The sequence below is a fragment of the Delphinapterus leucas genome, chromosome 1 (assembly GCF_059928025.1).
Source record: "Delphinapterus leucas isolate spDelLeu-1000000601 "Yukka" chromosome 1, BTC_Dleu_Yukka2, whole genome shotgun sequence".
In the NCBI taxonomy this organism is placed as follows: domain Eukaryota; kingdom Metazoa; phylum Chordata; class Mammalia; order Artiodactyla; family Monodontidae; genus Delphinapterus; species Delphinapterus leucas.
The window spans coordinates 49,321,714-49,341,877 of NC_143129.1; the positions used below are offsets into that span (position 1 = coordinate 49,321,714).

Consider the following 20,164-nt stretch of genomic DNA (forward strand, 5'->3'; position numbering starts at 1 on the left):
GATCAGCAGCATCAAGAGAAAGAAAATTAAATTTAAGGAGGAGACGGCATTGTATATTCAAGTTCTATAGAGCAGAATAGGGCCAACTTCTGGAAACTGTTGGAATAAGGACATAAGCAAGGTAAGGAGGCTCCTGGTAAAACAGTGCTGACCTTCAGACCCACCTGATTTCTAGGTAGGAACCTCGAGGGGAAGAGGAACACTTTGTTTGACTTAGTGTTTCCAGCCCTAGCTAAGTGTCTACCATACAGTATGGACAAAAAATGGATAGTGGATAAATGATGGGACGGACATCAGCAGAGATCATAGGTGACATAGACAGCCTGGTTCAATGAAAAGAGCCTGTGATCTGAAGCTAGGCAGGCCTGGCTTTGAATTCTAGCTCTGATGCCCCCTTTCCTGTGTAACCTGACAACTGTTATTTTACCTACTGAGAGTATGGTTTCTCTATTGTAAAATGGGGGTATTTACTATTGGGATTTCAGGGAGCCAATACCAGTCTTTCACCCATGAGCTCTCAACGGGCTGTAAGAATGATGGCAATTGAAATGTCAGCTTAAAAGGCATCTGATAAAGGCAGCTGGAGGTATGGTTTAACTCTATGACTAAATGGTCTTGCTAATAGTCTTGTCCTAAATCAATGGAAATATGAGGAGTAAGAATACAACTCCCCTCAACACCTACCCCCTCAGGGCTTTAGGATGGCATGATTTCATTTAGGTAGGCCATCAGTAAGTCTTAGCTTTCACTCTTCTCTCTCCATCAGAGTTTGAATATTTTGTAAATCAGCTGCAGTGAGTATAAAGCCTGGTATGGGGTTAGGGGGCACATAGGGAGGGCATCCAGGACAGAGAAATTGCCCTAGGTTTTTAACAAGTAAGAGACCCATGCACAGGTTTCTTGAATGTGCTAGACTAAGAGTAATGCTTATAATAACCAATACATTTAAAAAATATTTCCTAATTTAAAAATAAAACTAATAACTTTTTAGTAAGTTATCTTAACATTACAGATATTTGGATTTGGTTAAGACTCTTGAATCAAATGAATAATGTGAAAATTCATAAATCTTAGGTATCAGAAAGTGAAAAGAATTTGTGAGTTGTTGGATAATACCTCTATTTATATACATTAGCTTTTCCTGGATCACTTGACTGCCAGTATTTCATCTTAAGAGTGGCAATTAAGAATGGGAAAACATCCCCCATCCCACCCTTCCCCAGGTTTAGAATCCACTAAAACTTGTGGGATGAACATTTTACCCAAATATAGACCTTTTTGTGATTAAGTTAATTTACTCTTTTCAAACTGTGACATCCTGTTTATAAGAAAGAAGACTTATAAAAAGTCATCTTAAGCATGAACTAACTTCTAAAATCAACATTTTGGTGAACTTATGTGTTAAGTGAATCACAACTATTTGGATGAGGATTTTCTGGTTTTGAAAGAGAAAGTACTTGGGAAAAAATGTCATTCTGGTTTCATTGAAATGGAAACATGTTAAAACTGGAATTTGCTAGTGAGCCTATCATATAACAAATTTCCACACACATTTCTTAAGTCATTTTGTGAATTTGTAGAGCTGCATCCCCCATGGGCCAAGTCTTAACCGTCACAGTATGCATTTAGCCTTTGTAATCCTCCCCAGAAATTACATTTTAATAAATGCTGCACAAGGTAAAAATTTTTACAATATTTTGAGGGTAATATTATTGACTTTATAAACTGAATCTTGAAAATTATTCTTAGTCCCAAAAGAAAACTGAACTTGTATCTGTTCATATTATTTGCCTGATAAAAAAAGGTTCTCTTTTTACTCTGACCCTTTAGTAATTTGAAAATGTCATTGTGGGCAACTCAGTCTAATTTATAATTAGAGAGTAATGTTACATTCAAAATTTTATATTTGATTTTTAATGTGTATTTGCTGTTTATTAGCTGTTCTTCTGAAGGTACAGGTTAAATTTTGTGAATTGAGTACGTCCATCACCCCTGTTTAAGCAGCCCTAGTCTCTGTGCTGTTGATCCTAAAATCTTTATCTCCTGCTCTGCCCTATTAAGTGTTAGATTCGTATTTAAGGATCCTGCTGGCTATCTTGCTTGTTGGTACCTCAAGCACTTCAAATTTATTATGTCCCAGTTTGAATGACTTTTCCTTTTATTGTCACTGTTCCTTCCCCTGTGTTTCCTGTTCAGTTGCTGGTACCGTCTCCCGATGAGGGTCTGTGGTCTCTGGTCATCCTATACCCCTTCCTTTCACTTATCACACCAACTATCTAGTCGTCAGTCCCTGACAATTCTGCCTCAAAAGTCTCTTCTTTCCATCCCAGTCTAACTCAGGCACAATCATTGCTTAGCTAGTTCAGAACAAAGTTTCTCATGGGGCTTCTCTGTCAGTCCTCCTCTCTCGGCCACCAGATCTTTCTGTGCATATAGTCAAACACGAATCTGCCTATAAACTTTTACCTATTCCCCATTACTTTAGGAGCAAGTCTTTACAACCTGATACAACTTATTTTTTCTAGATTCCCCTCTTCTACCTGTCTGCTCCCTTGACCCCCTTCCAAATGTAGCTTTAGTCGATACTAACAGTCCTTTGAATATATCAAATATTTTCACACTGAACTTTTCTGTTTTGATCCTCATTATTTAAGATTCACCTTCTGTCTTCTCATTTTCACCCTTCCCGAAGAAAAATCATTTCTTCTGTGTCCTCTCATAGTACTTTTTATTCTTTTTCCCTATCACTTGGTATACCCCATTGTGGTTAATTGTCTATGTGAGGCTTTCTCAGGCTAAATTATGAATTTCTCGAGAGAGACATGCTTTCTTCTATTGTGAAAAAAAACTCACAACTGATTCAGTGTTTGAAACTTAATTTAAGTGCCCTATTAATATGTGCTAAAGTTGGGATGTATTGAAATGTATTCAGATTCTCATAGGTGCAGTTACTATACCAAATGAATGGAGAAGTAACATAGATTAAAGCAAAAGAACTTTGCCAATTTTTTCTTGAGAGCTAGGGATTTAAATTTGTGACAAACATGGGAATTCCTCTGAAAAGTCAGCGAATAATGAATGGCAATATCACCTGCAAGTTACTATTTATTCAAAGTAGACCCACCAAGGCATTGTCTCTGGCATTTGTTATCAGTCCATTGTATTGATGATTTAAAATAAGAACTACTTTCTGTCCGAGTTGACTTCGAATTGATTGGTTTGCATGTATTGATTGGTTAGCATGAATTGATAGGCAGTAGGATAAAGATACAAAGTTAAATGCATACCAAAAAAAGTGTCATCTCTGTTTCCCATTTGTTGCAATAGAGGTGGAAAGAGAAACTAATACGCATGGAATAATTAAGTGCTACACTAGTTGAGATCAATTATAATAAACAAAAAAGAAACATGGGACAAGGAAAAATTGTTACTATCTGGAGAAGTAATGAAAGGTCTTATTAAGAACTTCCTAATACCTGAAACTAATAAAATATTGTAAATCAACTGTACTTCAGTTTAAAAAATTGAAAAATAGATAAGGATTGAGTGAAAACAAGGAATTCCATATGAACAAAATAACATGGATCAACTGACAAGACGATTTCTGTGTTTAGAAAGCCAAAATTTAGTTGATAATTTTAGCAGGAATCTATATTATTTACTTTTATGAATATGAAGTTATTTTGTCCTACTTTGTTTTTCTCTCACAGGTGGATCAGATATTGAATATCTAGACTTCTATAAGCCTGTCGTATGGTTTTGGATCCTTGTAGGGCTTGCTTACTTTGCTGCTGTCCTGAGCATGATTGGAGACTGGCTCCGAGTGATATCAAAAAAGACAAAAGAAGAGGTAAGAAATAAGAAGTGTGCAAAATCAATGTTATTTAGCTAATTAAGTAAGGTTAATTTTAAACGTTTTTTTTAACATTTATTTTTTAAAATATTTAAACATTACTTAAAAATTTTAATGTTTATGTTTGGTGTGAATTTGCTGTATGAGGCTATCAGTCACATGAGGTATAATTTATTGATTTAACCAAAGCTTACTAAGTATCTCTACATGCCAGATGATATCTTGGTGCTGAGGGTAATTTGTAATGAAAAAAGATGCAATTAAAAACATTTTATTTATTATTTCTTTTTCTTTTTTTTCTTTTATTTCTTTATTTCCTCAAGGACACAGAGTAAATTTTATTCCATAAAGAGACAATAGGAAATATTTGTGTCAAGATACCAGTAGCACGAAAAAGTGAATGTATTATATAATATTGAATTTTTATTGTATTCAATTATTTCCCTTTTTCTTAGGTCTGTATAAGTGTGTGCAAGTGCACAAGTATACACATGCATGTATTCCCCAAAGCTAGTTTGCATTATGACCAATTTCCTTGTGTACTGACTTCGGCTGTTCAAAAAGATATCTTGTTATCTATTTTGTGCAACTGTATATACAGAAATGACCATTAGAATTTTGACTCATGAAATTTTGGAAAGTTTGAAATTTAAATCTTGATTTTGAAATTTTTTATAGTTTAGAAATTAACTTTTGATTTTATATTGAAGGGTCCAGAAGTACTTTTAGTTTGAGTGTGACAAAGTAGTGTTTTATTATGATTTCTGTGTTTCTTGCTTCTGGGTCTTAGCCAACTTTACTAATTTTTTTCAGAGCACAGCAAATCTGTAAGACCTGCAACTATAGTACCCACTGTCTTCCTTTAATTATCCCTCCATTTCATTATCTGGCATTCATACACCAAGAGACATCAGTGTCAAAATCTTTGATTGATACAACAAGCATGATTCTTTAAACATACACCCAAAAGAAATAGAATAAGATAGGAAATGATAAAATTAATTTCTCTCTACAGACAAATGTTTTCTTTGAAACACATCAAGCCATATAATTTCTTATTAACACCCAAGATGTCTATGGTAATTAGGAGTGTAAGTTATCCAACATTTCTCTTCATGGATACCCTATTTCTCAACAGTAATTCATATATTCAGTTTGTGTATATTAATCTATATCTTAGTTATGCCATAAAACCAAAAACATTATTATAAACAAATCAACAAGACAATATGCTTGACATTCTAGTTTAAATCATGTGAAGAGTACTGCTTTGAACAGGACTGATTTGCCCCAGTCTTAGGCTCATTGTGTGTGTGTGTGTGTGTGTGTGTGTGTGTGTGTGTGTGTGTGTGTGTGTGAGAGAGAGAGAGAGAGAGAGAGAGACAGAGACAGGGAGAGAACGAGGTAGGGAGGGAGAGAATTATGGTTATTTTAACTTCAGTGTACTTTTAAGGGTCTTGAGATGCTAAGGGGAACAAAGGAAATTGTAACTAGGAAATATTCTGAATAACATAGCTATAAAGGGAACTTCTCAAACTTCCAGCCGTAAACTGGCATTGAAATGCATTTTAAAAACACACACAGACCATTTTTTTTTTTAAGTAAAATAGAATTGAACAGAGCACATCGCTGTTAGATAGTTCAAAAAGTGTCGTTTTGTGGAAATATACGTATATTTCCACCCACATATATACAATAAATATATATTATATACATATGTGCATATATATATACTAATATTATTATGGGTCACAGTCCAAAAGTTGGAAAGCGACCAAGGCATATATAGAACAGGGGTAAATTTTATCTCTATGCCATTGATATAATATATTTGATTAAAGTTTAAAAACTTGTATTGTTAAAAACCAGTGCTTTTTTGATAGGATTAGCTCGTACAAAGCACTAGCACATTTCTTCCAGAGTAGTGAGATAATATCTGTCTGCTTGGACTGCCATAACAAAATACCACACACTGGGTGACTTAAACAACAGGAATTTATTTTCTTACAATTCAGGAAGCTGGAAGTACCAGATTAAGGCGCTGGTTTCTTATGAGGTCTCTCTCTTTGGCTTGTAGGTGGTGCCTTCTTGCTGTGTCTTCACAGGGCCTTGTATCTGCACATGTGCCTGGAGAGGGGGAGTGCTCTAGGCCCTTCCTCTTACAGGGACACCAGTCCTGTTGGATTAGGGCTTGACCCTTATGACCTCATTTAACCTTAATTATCTCCTCAAAGGCTCTATCTCCAAATAACGTCATAATGGGGATTAGGGCTTCAACATATGACTTGTTGGAGGAACCAATTCAGGCTATAAAAGAATCCTTTCAAAAATTTAAATTTCTACACTAACTGGCTTATTTAATATGAAAAACAAGTTTGTTTGCCGAGTTATGAGTGATCTTCATGATTCTCAGCCAAATATGAGATGTATCATTGTGTTTTCAACACTGAAAACTAGAAAGCTATTCTTTTCCTAACGTAAGTCTTTCGGCTTCTCCCTAGCCCTTTTATTTTTTTTTTAACATCTTTATCGGACTATAATTGCTTTAAAAAGGTGTGTTAGTTTCTGCTGTATAACAAAGTGAATCAGCTACACATATACATATATCCCCATATACACTTCCTCTTGCATCTCACTCCCACCCTCCCTATCCCACCCCTCTAGGCGGTCACAAAGCACTGAGCTGATCTCCCTGTGCTATGTGGCTGCTTCCCACTAGTTATCTATTTTATATTTGGTAGTGTATATAAGTCCATGCCACTGTCTCACTTCGTCCTAGCTTACCCTTCCCCCTCCCCGTGTCCTCAAGACCATTCTCTATGTCTGCATCTTTATTCCTGTCCTGCCCCTAGGTTCTACAGAACGATTTTTTTTTTACATTCCATATATATGTGTTAGAATATGGCATTTATTTTACTCTTTCTGACTTACTTCACTCTGTATAACAGACTCTAGATCCATCCTCCTCATTACAAATAGCTCAATTTCATTTCTTTTATGGCTGAGTAATATTCCGTTGTATATATGTGCCACATTTTCTTTATCCATTCATCTGTCGATGGATACTTAGGTTGCTTCCATGTCCTGGCTATTGTAAATAGAGCTGCAGTAAACATTGTGATACATGTTTTGAATTAGGTTTTCTCAGGGTATATGCACAGTAGTGGGATTGCTGGGTCATATGGTAGTTCTATTTTTAGTTCTTTAAGGAAACTCCATACTGTTCTCCATAGTGGCTGTATCACTTTACATTCGCACCAACAGTGCAAGAGGGTTCCCTTTTCTCCACACCCTCTCCAGCATTTTTTATTTGTACATTTTTTGATGATGGCCATTTTGACCAGTGTGAGGTGATACCTCATTGTAGTTTTGATTTGCATTTCTCTAATGATTAGTGATGTTGAGCATCCTTTCATGTGTTTGTTAGCAATCTGTATATCTTCTTTGGAGAAATGTCTATTTGGGTCTTCTGCCCATTTTTGGATTGGGTTGTTTGTTTTTTTGATATTAAGCTGCATGAGCTGCTTGTGAATTTTGGAGATTAATCCCTTGTCAGTTGCTTCATTTGCAAATATTTTCTCCCATTCTGAGGGTTGTCTTTTCGTCTTGCTTATGGTTTCCTTTGCTTTGCAAAAGCTTTGAAGTTTCAATAGGTCCCATTTGTTTATTTTTAATTCCATTTCTGTAGGAGGTGGGTCAAAAACAATCTTGCTATGATTTATGTCATGGAGTGTTCTGCCTATGTTTTCCTCTAACAGTTTTATAGTGTATGGCCTTACATTTAGGTCTTTAATCCATTTTGAGTTTATTTTTGTGTATGGTGTTAGGGAGTGTTCTAATTTCATTCTTTTACATGTAGCTGTCTACTTTTCCCAGCTCCACTTATTGAAGAGGCTGTCTTTTCTCCACTGTATATTCTTGCCTCCTTTGTCAAAGATAAGGTGACCATATATGCATGGGTTTATCTCTGGGCTTTCTATCCTGTTCCATTGATCTATATTTCTGTTTTTGTGCCAGTACCATACTGTCCTGATTACTGTAGCTTTGTAGTAGAGTCCGAAATCAGGGAGCCTGATTCCTCCAGCTCCATTTTTTTTCTCGAGATTGCTTTGGTTATTCGGGGTCTTTGGCATTTCCATACAAACTGAAATATTTTGTTCTAGTTCTGTGAAAAATGCCATTGGTAGTTTGGTAGGGATTGCACTGAATCTGTAGATTGCTTTGGGTGGTACAGTCATTTTCACAATGTTGATTCTTCCAATCCTAGAACATGGTATATCTCTCCATCTGTTTGTATCATCTTCAATTTCTTTCATCAGTGTCTTATACTTTTCTGCATACAGGTCTTCTGTCTCCTTAGGTGGGTTTATTCCTAGGTATTTTATTCTTTTAGTTGCAGTGGTAAATGGGAGTGTTTTCTTAATTTCACTTTCAGATTTTTCATCATTAGTGTATAGGAATGCTAGAGATTTCTGTGCATTAATTTTGCATCCTGCTACTTTACCAAATTCATTGATTAGCTCTAGTAGTTTTCTGGTAGCATCTTTAGGATTCTCCCTGTATAGAATCATGTTATCTGCAAACAGTGACAGCCTTACTTCTTTTCCAATTTGTATTCCTTTTATTTCTTTTTCTTCTCTGATTGCTGTGCCTAAAACTTCCAAAACTATGTTGAATAATAGTGGTGAGAGTGGACACCCTTGTCTTGTTCCTGATCTTAGAGGAAGTGGTTTCAGTTTTTCACCATTGAGAACGATGTTGGCTGTGGGTTTGTCATATATGGCCTTTATTATGTTGAGGTAAGTTCCCTCTTTGCCTACTTTCTGGAGGGTTTTTATTTGTCAAAAGCTTTTTCTGCATCTATTGAGATCATAAGGTTTTTCTCCTTCATTTGTTACTGTTGTTTATCACATTGATTGATTTGCATATATTTATGAATCCTTGCATTCCTGGAATAAACCCCAGTTGATCATGGTGTATGATCCTTTTACTGTGCTGTTGGATCCTGTTTGCTAGTATTTTGTTGAGGATTTTTGCATCTATGTTCATCAGTGATATTGGCCTGTATTTTTCTTTCTTTGTGACATCTCTGTCTGGTTTTGGTGTCAGGGTGATGGTGGCCTCATAGAATGAATTTAGGAGTGTTCCTCCCTCTGCTATATTTTGCAGGAGTTTGAGAAGGACAGGTGTTAGGTCTTCTCTAAATGTTTGATAGAATTCGCCTGTGAAACTATCTGGTCCTGGGCTTCTGTTTGTTGGAAGATTTTTAATCACAGTCTCAATTTCAGTGGTTGTGATTGGTCAATTTATATTTTCTGTTTCTTCCTGGTTCAGTCTTGGAAGGTTGTGCTTTTCTAAAAATTTGTCCATTTCTTCCAGGTTGTCCATTTTATTGGCATATAGTTGCTTGTAGTAATCTCTCATGATCCTTTGTATTTCTGCAGTGTCAGTTGTTACTTCTTCTTTTTCATTTCTAATTCTATTGATTTGAGTCTTCTCCCTTTTTTTCTTGATGAGTCTGGCTAATGGTTTATCAATTTTGTTAATCTTCTCAAAGAACCAGCTTTTAGTTTTATTAACCTTTGCTATTGTTTCCTTCATTTCTTTTTCATTTATTTCTGATCTGATCTTTATGATTTCTTACCTTCTGCTAACTTTGCGGTTTTTTTATTCTTCTTTCTCTAATTGCTTTAGGTATATCGTTAGGTGGTTTATTTGAGTTGTTTCTTGTTTCTTGAGGTAGGATTGTATTGCTGTAGACTTCCCTCTTAGAACTGCTTTTGCTGCATCCCATAGGTTTTGGGTTGTCGTGTTTTCATTGTCATTTGTTTCTAGGTATTTTTTGATTTCCTCTTTGATTTCTTCAGTGGTCTCTTGTTTATTAAGTAGTATACTGTCTAGCCTTCATGTGTTTGTATTTTTTATAGATTTTTCCTGTAATTGATATCTAGTCTCATAGCATTGTGGTCGGAAAAGATACTTGATACGACTTAAATTTTCTTAAATTTACCAGGGCTTGATTTGTGACCCAAGATATGATCTATCCTGGAGAATTTTCCATGAGCACTTGAGAAGAAAGTGTATTCTTTTGTTTTTGGATGGAATGCCCTAAAAATATCAATTAAGTCCATCTTGTTTAATGTATCATGTAAAGCTTGTGTTTCCTTATTTATTTTCATTTTGGATGATCTGTCCATTGGTGAAAGTGGGATGTTAAAATCCCCTACTATGATTGTGTTACTGTTGGTTTCCCCTTTTATGGCTGTTAGCATTTGCCTTATGTATTGAGGTGCCCCTATGTTGGGTACATAAATATTTACAATTGTTATGTCTTCTTCTTGGATTGATCCCTTGATCATTATGTAGTGTCCTTCTTTGTCTCTTGTAACAGTCTTTGTTTTAAAGTCTGTTTTGTCTCATGTGAGAATTGCTACTCCAGACTTCTTTTGATTTCCATTTGCATGGAATATCTTTTTCCACCCCCTCACTTCCAGTCTGTATGTGTCCCTAGGTCTGAATTGGGTCTCTTGTAGACAGCATATATGCGTGTCTTGTTTTCGTATCCATTCATCCAGTCTTTGTCTTTTGGCTGGAGAATTTAATCCATTTCCATTTAAGGTAATTATCGATATGTATGTTCCTATTACCATTTTCTTAATTGTTTTGAGTTTGTTCTTGTAGGTGTTTTCCTTCTCTTGTGTTTCCTGCCTAGAGAGGTTCCTTTAGCATTTGTTGTAAAGCTTGTTTGGTGGTGCTGAATTCTCTTAGCTTTTGCTTGTCTGATAGGTTTTAATCTCTTTGTTGAATCTGAATGAGATCCTTGCTGGGTAGAGTAATCTTGGTTGTAGGTTTTTCCCTTTCATCACTTTAAATATATCTTGCCACTCCCTTTTGGCTTGCAGAGTTTCTGCTGAAAGGTCAGCTGTTAACCTTGTGGGGATTCCCTTGTATGTTATTTGTTGTTTTTCCCTTGCTTCTTTTAGTGTTTTTTCTTTGTATTTAATTTTTGATAACTTGATTAATATGTGTCTTGGCATGTTTCTCCTTGGATTTATCCTGTATGGGTCTCTCTGTGCTTCCTGGACTTGACTGACCTTTTCCTTTCCCATATTAGAGAAGTTTTCAACTATAATCTCTTCAAGTACTTTCTCAGTCCCTTTCATTTTCTCTTCTTCTTCTGGGACCCCGTATAATTCAAATGTTGGTGCCTTTAATGTTGTCCAAGAGGTCTCTAAGGCTGTCCTCAATTCTTTTCATTTTTTTTCTTTATTCTGCTCTGCCATAGTTATTTACACTATTTTATCTTCCAGGTCACTTATCCGTTCTTCTTCCTCAGTTATTCTGCTATTGATTCCTTCTAGAGAATTCTAAATTTCATTTATTGTGTTGTTCATCATTGTTTGTTTGCTCTTTAGTTATTCTACGTCCTTGTTAAATGTGTCTTGTATTTTCTCCATTCTATTTCCAAGATTTTGGATCATCTTTACTCTCATTACTCTTAATTCTTTTTCAGGTAGACTGCCTATTTCCTCTTCATTTGTTTGATCTGATGGGTTTTTACCTTGCTTCTTCATCTTCTGTGTGTTTCTCTATCGTCTCATTTTGCTTAACTTACTGTGTTTGGGGTCTCCTTTTTGCAGGATGCAGGTTTGTAGTTCCCATTGTTTTTGCTGTCTGCCCCCAGTGCCTAAGGTTGGTTTAGTGGGTTGTGTAGGCTTCCTGGTGGAGGGGACTAGTGCCTGTGTTCTGGTAGATGATGCTGGATCTTTTCTTTCTGGTGGGCAGGACTGCATCCGGTGGTGTGTGTTGGCATGTCTGTGACCTTATTATGATTTTAGGCAGCCTCTCTGCTAATGGATGGGTTGTGTTCCTGTCTTGCTAGTTGTTTGGCATAGAGTGTCCAGCACTGTGGCTTGCTGGTCGTTGAGTGGAGCTGGGTCTTAGTGTTGAGATGGAGATCTCTGGGAGCGCTTTTGCCATTTGATATTACTTGGAGCTGGGAGGTCTGTGGTGGACCAGTGTCCTGAACTCGGCTCTCCCACCTCCGACGCACAGGCCTCACACCCGGCTGGAACACCAAGACCCTGTCAGCCACATGGCTTTCTCTTGTGTGTCACAGTCCAGAGGAAGATGCTGTGACAGTAGATGTCATTATGGTGTTCCAGTTCCCCTCTGCTGAGTCAAGGGCAGTGAGAAAGAGGAAAATCCATAGCATCCATGGTGTCACTGGCAAAGCCCCCAGGGTCCCCTGGAAAAATACAATGGAATCTAGGTGATAAGGTCTACCTTCTTTTGTGCTTAGTCTAGTTTCACTTGTCTGTAGAAGCCGCGTGCAGAAGTCTTGCACCTGACTTGTTGGATTAGCATTCCCAGCATAGAAACGCCATGCTGGACACTGGCGGCTGTGTCCTCCCTAGCCTTTTGTGTGACATGTACTTTCTGGTGACTGCATCTGGGGAAAGCTCATGTGAGTAAAGGCCCTGAGCAAGTTTATGGGAACCCTCTGGAGCCGCAGCTGCTCTGGACAGTTGAGCCAGTTACAATGGAACTGTCACTTTGAGCAGATGTGTATTTTCTAATTTATAATGCAGTTTAGGGAAATGACAAAATTGGGTCACAAATTCAACAGAGAACATGAAGAAAGAAAGGGAAAGACAATTTATAATTTATCTATAGATTAATAGGGCCAACATTTTTATAAATGAAATTCTACTAACATTTTTACAGCAGTGGGAAAAAAATTATTCGATAATTTTAGTCTTGAAATAACTTACTAAAGGACATAATTAAATAAAAACCAACTAAATACATTCTAGTTGTCATCTTTACACACATGAACCATGGTGGGTGACTGTTCACAATATATTCCTTACCTTTTGTACCTAAACCATTCCAGATACTCCAACTTTTAAAAACTACCTGAATGTTCAGAAGCAACAAGAATATTTCTAGTTCTCAATTCCATAAAAATGCTAAACTTTTTTTATAACTTGGAATTCTCACTATTATAAGTGTAACTAGTACAAAATATAAAAAATATGAAACAATATATAGTAGGAAATTTCCAAGTGATGATACAAGAACACAAGATTTCCCCCAATGAAAAGATCGTGGCTAATAGTAAGTTCCAGTCTGACATTATTTTTTCAAAAACTAATCTTCTTAAATGATATTGGTTAAGTGTAAACATAGAGCTCTAGTCATATGTGGCCTTATTTCTGTTTTTCATGTTAAAGTCTATTCTGTTTCCAATGAAGACTAATGTCAATGAAAATATTATGTTTTGGAGTAATAAGAATAGTTTTTGATGAACATGCTGAAATAAAACATGTTGGTATAGCTAATCTATCTGAAATATTTGAAAGGAAAGGGTTAGTTGGAGCAACACTGCATAGTTTCAGAAGTGTCACATATAATTAGAGTTGATCTGCATCCCTCAAAGAAAAGAATAATGACCTCAATAATTTTTCCGTGGAGACATATGAGCTTCTGTAAAAGCATTTATTTGTTTCACTATTTTTTAAGCTCTAATGGAGAATAACACATGTTCAATATTAAGAATTGATATGACTAATTATCTTTTTCTATGAAGCCATGTACCCTCTTCTGAGGAAATGATATTTCCATTTAGAAAATAAATATTATTTATGTATTCTAAATAATATAATACTACTGATATCTGAGGCAGGTAGAATAAAAATAAGCTGTGACCACAGAATTCAGAAAGTAAATTCCTAAGCAAGCAGGGAGTAGTACATCCTTATTATGTATAGACATAGTTCGTTTTGCTATTGTTGACATTCCTTGAGTTTGAAAGACCTGTGATTTCTATGTAGTTCTTGTATCAGTGTACATGTACCACAGTGTTTGGGATGTTCCTGTCCATATGTGAGACAAATACTACCTCAGTTCCTACATCAACATCCCAGTGTTCTCAGGCCTTGCGGCACTACAGCTGACCACAATGAGTGGATAGCCAAGCATCACTTCTTTACCAATATAATTTCTTTAGCCTCTGAAGGTATTCATGCAAATGGAGATGCTCACTTTAGTAAGTTGGCCTTACATCATACTAAGAAAACTCCCTTTGATTGGGAAGCTCTAGTGCCTAGAAACCTTGAAAGATTGTCCCTAGAACTTGTATTTGGCCCCAGCATTGTGCAGGGACCTGAGAATATGGAGATACATAGTTTTCTCCTGCTGATGACCTGGCGAGAGCAGTTGTTCTTCTCTGAACTTAATTCAGGGTGGTAATGCCTCCCTTTAATGAAAAGAGCTGGGACTTAATGGCTCTTTATCTTGTCTGGAGATGGGGCATTAAAGAGCAGTTGCAGCCTGAGCCCTGGAAAGGTTACAGTAGAGTACATTATCATTATTTCTTAAGGGAGAAGTACTTTTAATATGAAAGGCTTTATATGCCCTTTGAAACAGTTTAGCCTTTATTCTGAAAACCTCAGGTAGCCATTGAAGAGTTTTAAAGAAGTGGAATGAAATATCTTGTCAACAGTGAGGAAGATGGATTAGAAACCAAGCCTGATGCTGGGAAATCAGTTGGGAGAGATTACTGCAGGAAGCCAGGTAATACAGAATGAAGTCTATGGTGGCAGTGGGCTAGAGATGAAAGTACGGATTTCAAAATGATTTGGGGCATAGAAGAGATAGGTAACCCTTTGGCCATGGTTAATAAAGAGAAAGAGAGGATGACATTCATGATTCTAGCTTTGGATGGGATTACAAAACACAGGAGAATGAGAGATTCTGAGTTGAGAGGAGGAATGAGAACGTCATTTTGGACATATTGTGATTGAGGGCTGTGTTGGATATCCAGTGGCTAATTCAAGTGTAGATAATTGGATATGCAAGCCTGGAATGTAGGAAGGATGGGAGCTGGAGAGAGAGTGGCGGGGTGGGGGGGTGCTCATCACAACATACATGACAATGGAAGTTGTGAGTATAGATGAATTCACCTAGTGAAGATTTGTAAAGTAAGCCAACAATAAAGCTAACAATGGAACCCAGAGTAACACATTTAAGGGGGTGGACATAGAGACTGTAAAGGACTGGAAAGCAAATAATATAATCAAATAAACTGATTCATGGAAGGGCAAAGACGTTGAGGTTTTGAAGAGAGGATGGTCCAAATTATGGATAAACAAGATGAAAAGACAACCCTCGGAATAGGAGAAAATATTTGCAAATGAAGCAACTGACATAGGATTAATCTCCATAATATACAAACAGCTCATGCAGCTCAATATCAAAAAAACAGACAACCCAATCAAAAGATGGGCAGAAGACCTAAATAGACATTTCTCCGAAGAAGACATACAGATAACCAACAAACACATGAAAAGATGCTCAACATCGCTTATTATTAGATAAATGCAAATCAAAACTACAATGAGGTATTACCTCACACTGGCCAGAATGGCCATCATCAAAAAATCTACAAATAATAAATGCTGGAGAGGGTATGGAGAAAAGGGAACTTTCATGCACTGTTGGTAGGAATGTAAACTGATACAGCCACTATGGAGAACAGTACTGAGGTTCCTTAAAAACTAAAAATAGAAGTGCCATATGACCTAGCAATCCCACTACTGGGCATATACCCAGAGAAAACTATAATCCAAAAAGACACATGCACCCCAATGTTCATTGCAGCACTATTTACAATAGCCAAGACATGGAAGCAACCTAAATGTCCATCAGCAGAGGAATGGATAAAGAAGATGTGGTACCTGTATACAATGGAATATTACTCAGCCATAAAAAGGAACAAAATTGGGTCATTTGTAGAGACGTGGATGGACCTAAGAGAGTGTCATATAGAGTGAAGTAAGTCAGAAAGAGAAAAACAAATATCGTATATTAATGCATATATGTGGAATCTAGAAAAATGGTACAGATGATCTTATTTGCAAAGCAGAAATAGAGACACAGACGTAGAGAACAAATGTATGGATACCAAGGGGGAAGGGATGGGTGGGAGGAATTGGGAGATTGGGATTGATATATATACACTATTGATACTGTGTATAAAATAGATAACTAATGAGAACATGCTGTATAGCACAGGGAACTCTACCTAATGCACTGTGGTGACCTAAATGGGAAGGAAATCCAAAAAAGAGGGGATATATGTATATGTATAGTTGATGCATTTTTCTGTACAGTAGAAACTAACGTAACATCGTAAAGCAACTATACTGCAATAAAAATTAATTTTAAAAACTCAAATGAAAATAATAAATTCAATAATAAATAAAATTTTCTATGGCTATTCAATAGAACCTATAAAGAAATAAATATATTTTTTTAAAAGGTAAAAAACAAAAAACCAAATGATGGATCAGACTGGCTAAAGACAACGGGGAAGAAAAGGAATCCAAGAAAAGATTGACGCATTAACATAAAATAGATAAATAAATTAACTAGAATTCTCTATAAGGTTGTGCTCCAAGGGTGCCACTCCTGTAGCAAAAAATGTAAATATTGTCCCCTGGAATTGTGCAATACACTGGGTATATCCTAAGGTAGTTCTTTGGGCACATCAAGCACAATTCCAAAGGGTAATAGTCACAGAATATTTTATGAAAATGGGACCCTTGGAGCACAAGTAATAAAATAAAAAAAACCCCCCAAAATCCTGTATGAATAGTGTCCCTGGAGATTGAGCAGTGTGCAGCCCCGATCCTGGGTGCTGCTAGGCATGCATACATGGTAAATATGGACAGTGGTGGCGTGGGAGGTGAGCTGTGGAATGACAGTGTCAGATGGCAGGAAAAGGAAAGCTGATCTCACGGAGGCCATTTAGGAGGCTGTTTACTGTCTAATTTACTCCTAAATCATTCATTTATTCATTCATGAAAAAAAAAGATTTACTAAGTACTATCTGATGAGCACTATATTAGGTTCTGGGAGTAACTTTCCATCTGTGGGAGTTTGAGGCTGATCTCTTTATTGGGAAGATTCCATAGGTGGTGCATTTCCTTATTGATCTTTATAATGTTTGCTTTTACTTTGCTTCTTCTAGAGATGGAAAAAGGAATTTTGAAAAAGGAGGCACTTAGTCTTTGATTAATTTTCAAAATAGCCTACTTTTACTTTTTTTCTTTTCTCTTCCTCCTTCCCTTCTTCTCTCCTTTCCTTCCTTTAATCCTCAGACAGCCCATCAGACTTTGTAGTTGCTTTGATTTTCTAACATGTTTGGGGGAAGGGTGGTATATTTTTGTTTTCCTCTGTTGAGATACTAAAGTAGTTATGAATGACTGAAGTTGGACTATGGGCACAATATACAATGATCATAAGACTTCTCAGGTTTACTTTTTAATGCATATAACTCTTCTTTGACTAAAGGGTAGGAATAGAATAAAACAGAAGCAGTATCACAATGTGTTGTTAAAATAAGGCATATTTAAAGGGCCCTTGTTTTCTGTCCCATGGGGAAGGCGGTGTCCCTCGCTATTGCTTTGGGGAAAAGATCAGAGCAGACTTCGAGCTTTGTCTGCTAGTTTATATTTCACTTTGCCTAGTAGTGCCAAGGAGAAAGGAAGTTCCTTCTCTTTTAGTCCCACCCTCAGCTCAGCAAATTATTACCTATTTAGTAAATAGGCAATTGGAAAGGAGAAGAAAAGAACGAATAACAATACGACTTAAATTATGCTTTGAGACAGTAGTAACTCTCACACAAGGGGGTATGTCTAGTTTCTAAATCAATTTTATGGACAGTCATTTCTGTAGAGCTCAGACCCCAAATTGTGTCTCTGTATCATCTCAGTATTGTGTTGCATACCGTGAACCTTTGTGAGTCTTAATGTTAGGAAGTTCTTAGAAGGCAAAATATATGTTAAAACCAAAACAGGGTTTGAGAGTGGTGAAAATGGAAATACTTTGCTTCTAGAATATGCTTTATTTCTTTTTTAAATCTTAAATGAGATAAAGTGTTCAGCTGTCAAATAAGAATTGCTAATAAGGAAACTGAAACACAGGGAGGTAAGGTGACTTACTTAAGGTTATACAGCTAGTACGTGATAGAATCAGTAGTCAACCCAGATGGCCTGACTGCATGGCCCAGCCTTTTTGTTAAACTAACTTCTTTTCCTACGCTGCCTCCCAAGTGCTCAAGAGTTGGTTATGTATTTTTGTTACTTTTCTTTTTTCCTTATTATTTTATATGTAGGTAATAGCGACACATTAGAAATAAGTACCCAAATCTGATGCTTCTGTTACTACAAAGAACAGATACCCATCTGTAGCTACAAAGAAGAGCTTTGGGAATTTAGTTTGGTCACTGGTTGTGTTATGGTATAGATCAATGAAATCTTGAAATCTAAAGTTCTGACATTCTTTTAAATGAGTGGAAATGATTTGTATCATTTCTAAAACGTTCATGGGCTTTGGAACCCTTAAAATTGAGATTTAATTCTATCTTAACTATTTACTAGCTTGGCAGACTTCACCAAAATACCTCATCTCTGAGTCTCCATTTTCTTATAAAGTGAGATTTAACCTCCTTTATGAGGTTGCTGTAAAGATTCAGTGGGTAGTGTGGGATGTGGCTAAATGCTTACTGAATGCTTGTTCTTTTCCTCATGGGTTTTCGGAAGGAATTAGTATCAAAGTATTGTCCCAAATCAAATGACCTGTAAAGTTCTAAGACTACATCTATATGTCATCATATATCGTTCTATATAGAATATAAAATGCTGTGTGTGCTTATAGGTCTAAACGTCTTATCTGGTTGAAATGATAAACAAACACAAAAGAAAAGATAAACAAGAAAACATTAAGATTATGTACATTGCTAGAATTTGCTCATAAACCCAGGGTCCAAAATAGCCTAGGAAAAAAAGTGGGTTCAAGAATTTCAAGTATGTTGGATGTTCTATGGATTTGAAAACTAGTTTTTGCATTAAATGTTCCTTTAATATACCTAGATCACTGTTATCTTAATTCCTCTCTTGATTTAGAGCCGCAGATTTTCTGGTGTCCTGATGTGTGGACTGAGGTAGAATCCACCTTCATTTTTCCTTTTATTAAACTGAGAGTAGCTCAACTGTTACATTAAAGAATAAAAACATGAAGGAATATTCCTCTTTTTCTGTTTTAGATTGAACTCTCACTATTTCTGTAACTTCTTTTTGCTTCAGGTATTTCACAGAATGTCATCTGGTAATGGAAATTCAGAGTCCTCTTTTCTATTCATTTGTACACAATGGGAGAATAACTTAAGATAATAGTTTTTGCCTCAAAGCACTTTATAAGTAATTTAGTTTTCTTTAGCTAGAGAGCACATTATGGGGATTTAATGCATCAAGATATAACACTGTCTATCTCTTTTGACTCTTTTGATAATGTCATCTGTTCTGAGAATTTGTGTTAGGAAAAGTGACTGCATGAACTTTGCTTTCAAAATTGTTTTCGGACTTTCTTCATCAAACCAAAGTATTGTGCTCGCCTGTATTCAGGGGTAAAATCAATCACATTTTACAAAAAATCAAACCTGTGTTTTCTGAAAACACAAGCGAGTGTGTTTTCAAAGATGGATCGACACAATTTTAGAAATTTCCTCTGTAGATGGCTTTCTGAAAGAATATTAGTTTGCGGTCAGAGTTGAGAGTAGGTAGAACGCTTTGAAGTTTCATCAGGGATTATTTAATCATCTTTAGCAACAAAATATGGTGAATTGTTCAGTGTTTAGTGGATGGCACCCTAATTTTAGTAAGGGAATTTCATCTTCCTGCCTCAATCTTGATTTGAACCAAAAGAATGGTTTCCAGTTAATGATATGTGTGCGTAGGTGCGTACACAGATACACAAAATCTCCTGTTTCTGAACAAGGAAGAACCCCTGTTTTTCCTCCAGTAAAAGGGTTAGTCATCAGTGCTATTCATTTATTACACAAATATTATACATTATTTATTATACAAATATTTTCATTTGTCTCTCCATCCAGACATATGGTAGGATTGCACTTTCTCTTTCCCTTGTGGGTGGCGAGCCATAGGAATAGTTCTGGCCAACAGTTGTGTGCAGAATGGGAAGAAGATTTAATTGCACCTGTGAACCCCTCAAGTGCTTACTTGCCTCTGGCTCAGTGACCATAAAGATCACGGTACTGTGTCAGCCTGGGTCCCTGAGTAACCGCGATGAGCAGAGCCTGCTGCTGACGTGTCATGGGCATTCAGCACGAGCGAGGCATTAAGCTTTGTTGCTTTAAGCCACTGATATTAAGGAGCTGTTTGTTCTAGGTTATAACCTCCTCTGTCCTGACTAATCCAGTAAAATACACTTGCTCTAACTTGAGGA

General features: G+C 36.5%; 1 protein-coding gene across 4 annotated transcripts in view; it reads left to right on the plus strand.

Annotated features, from left to right (window-relative positions):
• The window catches only part of KCNK2 (potassium two pore domain channel subfamily K member 2), a 243,837-nt gene that overhangs the window by 165,903 nt on the left and 57,770 nt on the right, over positions 1 to 20,164 (plus strand). For all 4 annotated transcript variants that reach the window (XM_089909755.1, XM_089909759.1, XM_022593281.2 and 1 more), the window contains exon 6: positions 3,711 to 3,850. In XM_089909755.1, the coding sequence (XP_089765881.1) occupies positions 3,711 to 3,850 (140 nt within the window). The remainder of the gene's footprint in view (positions 1 to 3,710; positions 3,851 to 20,164) is intronic.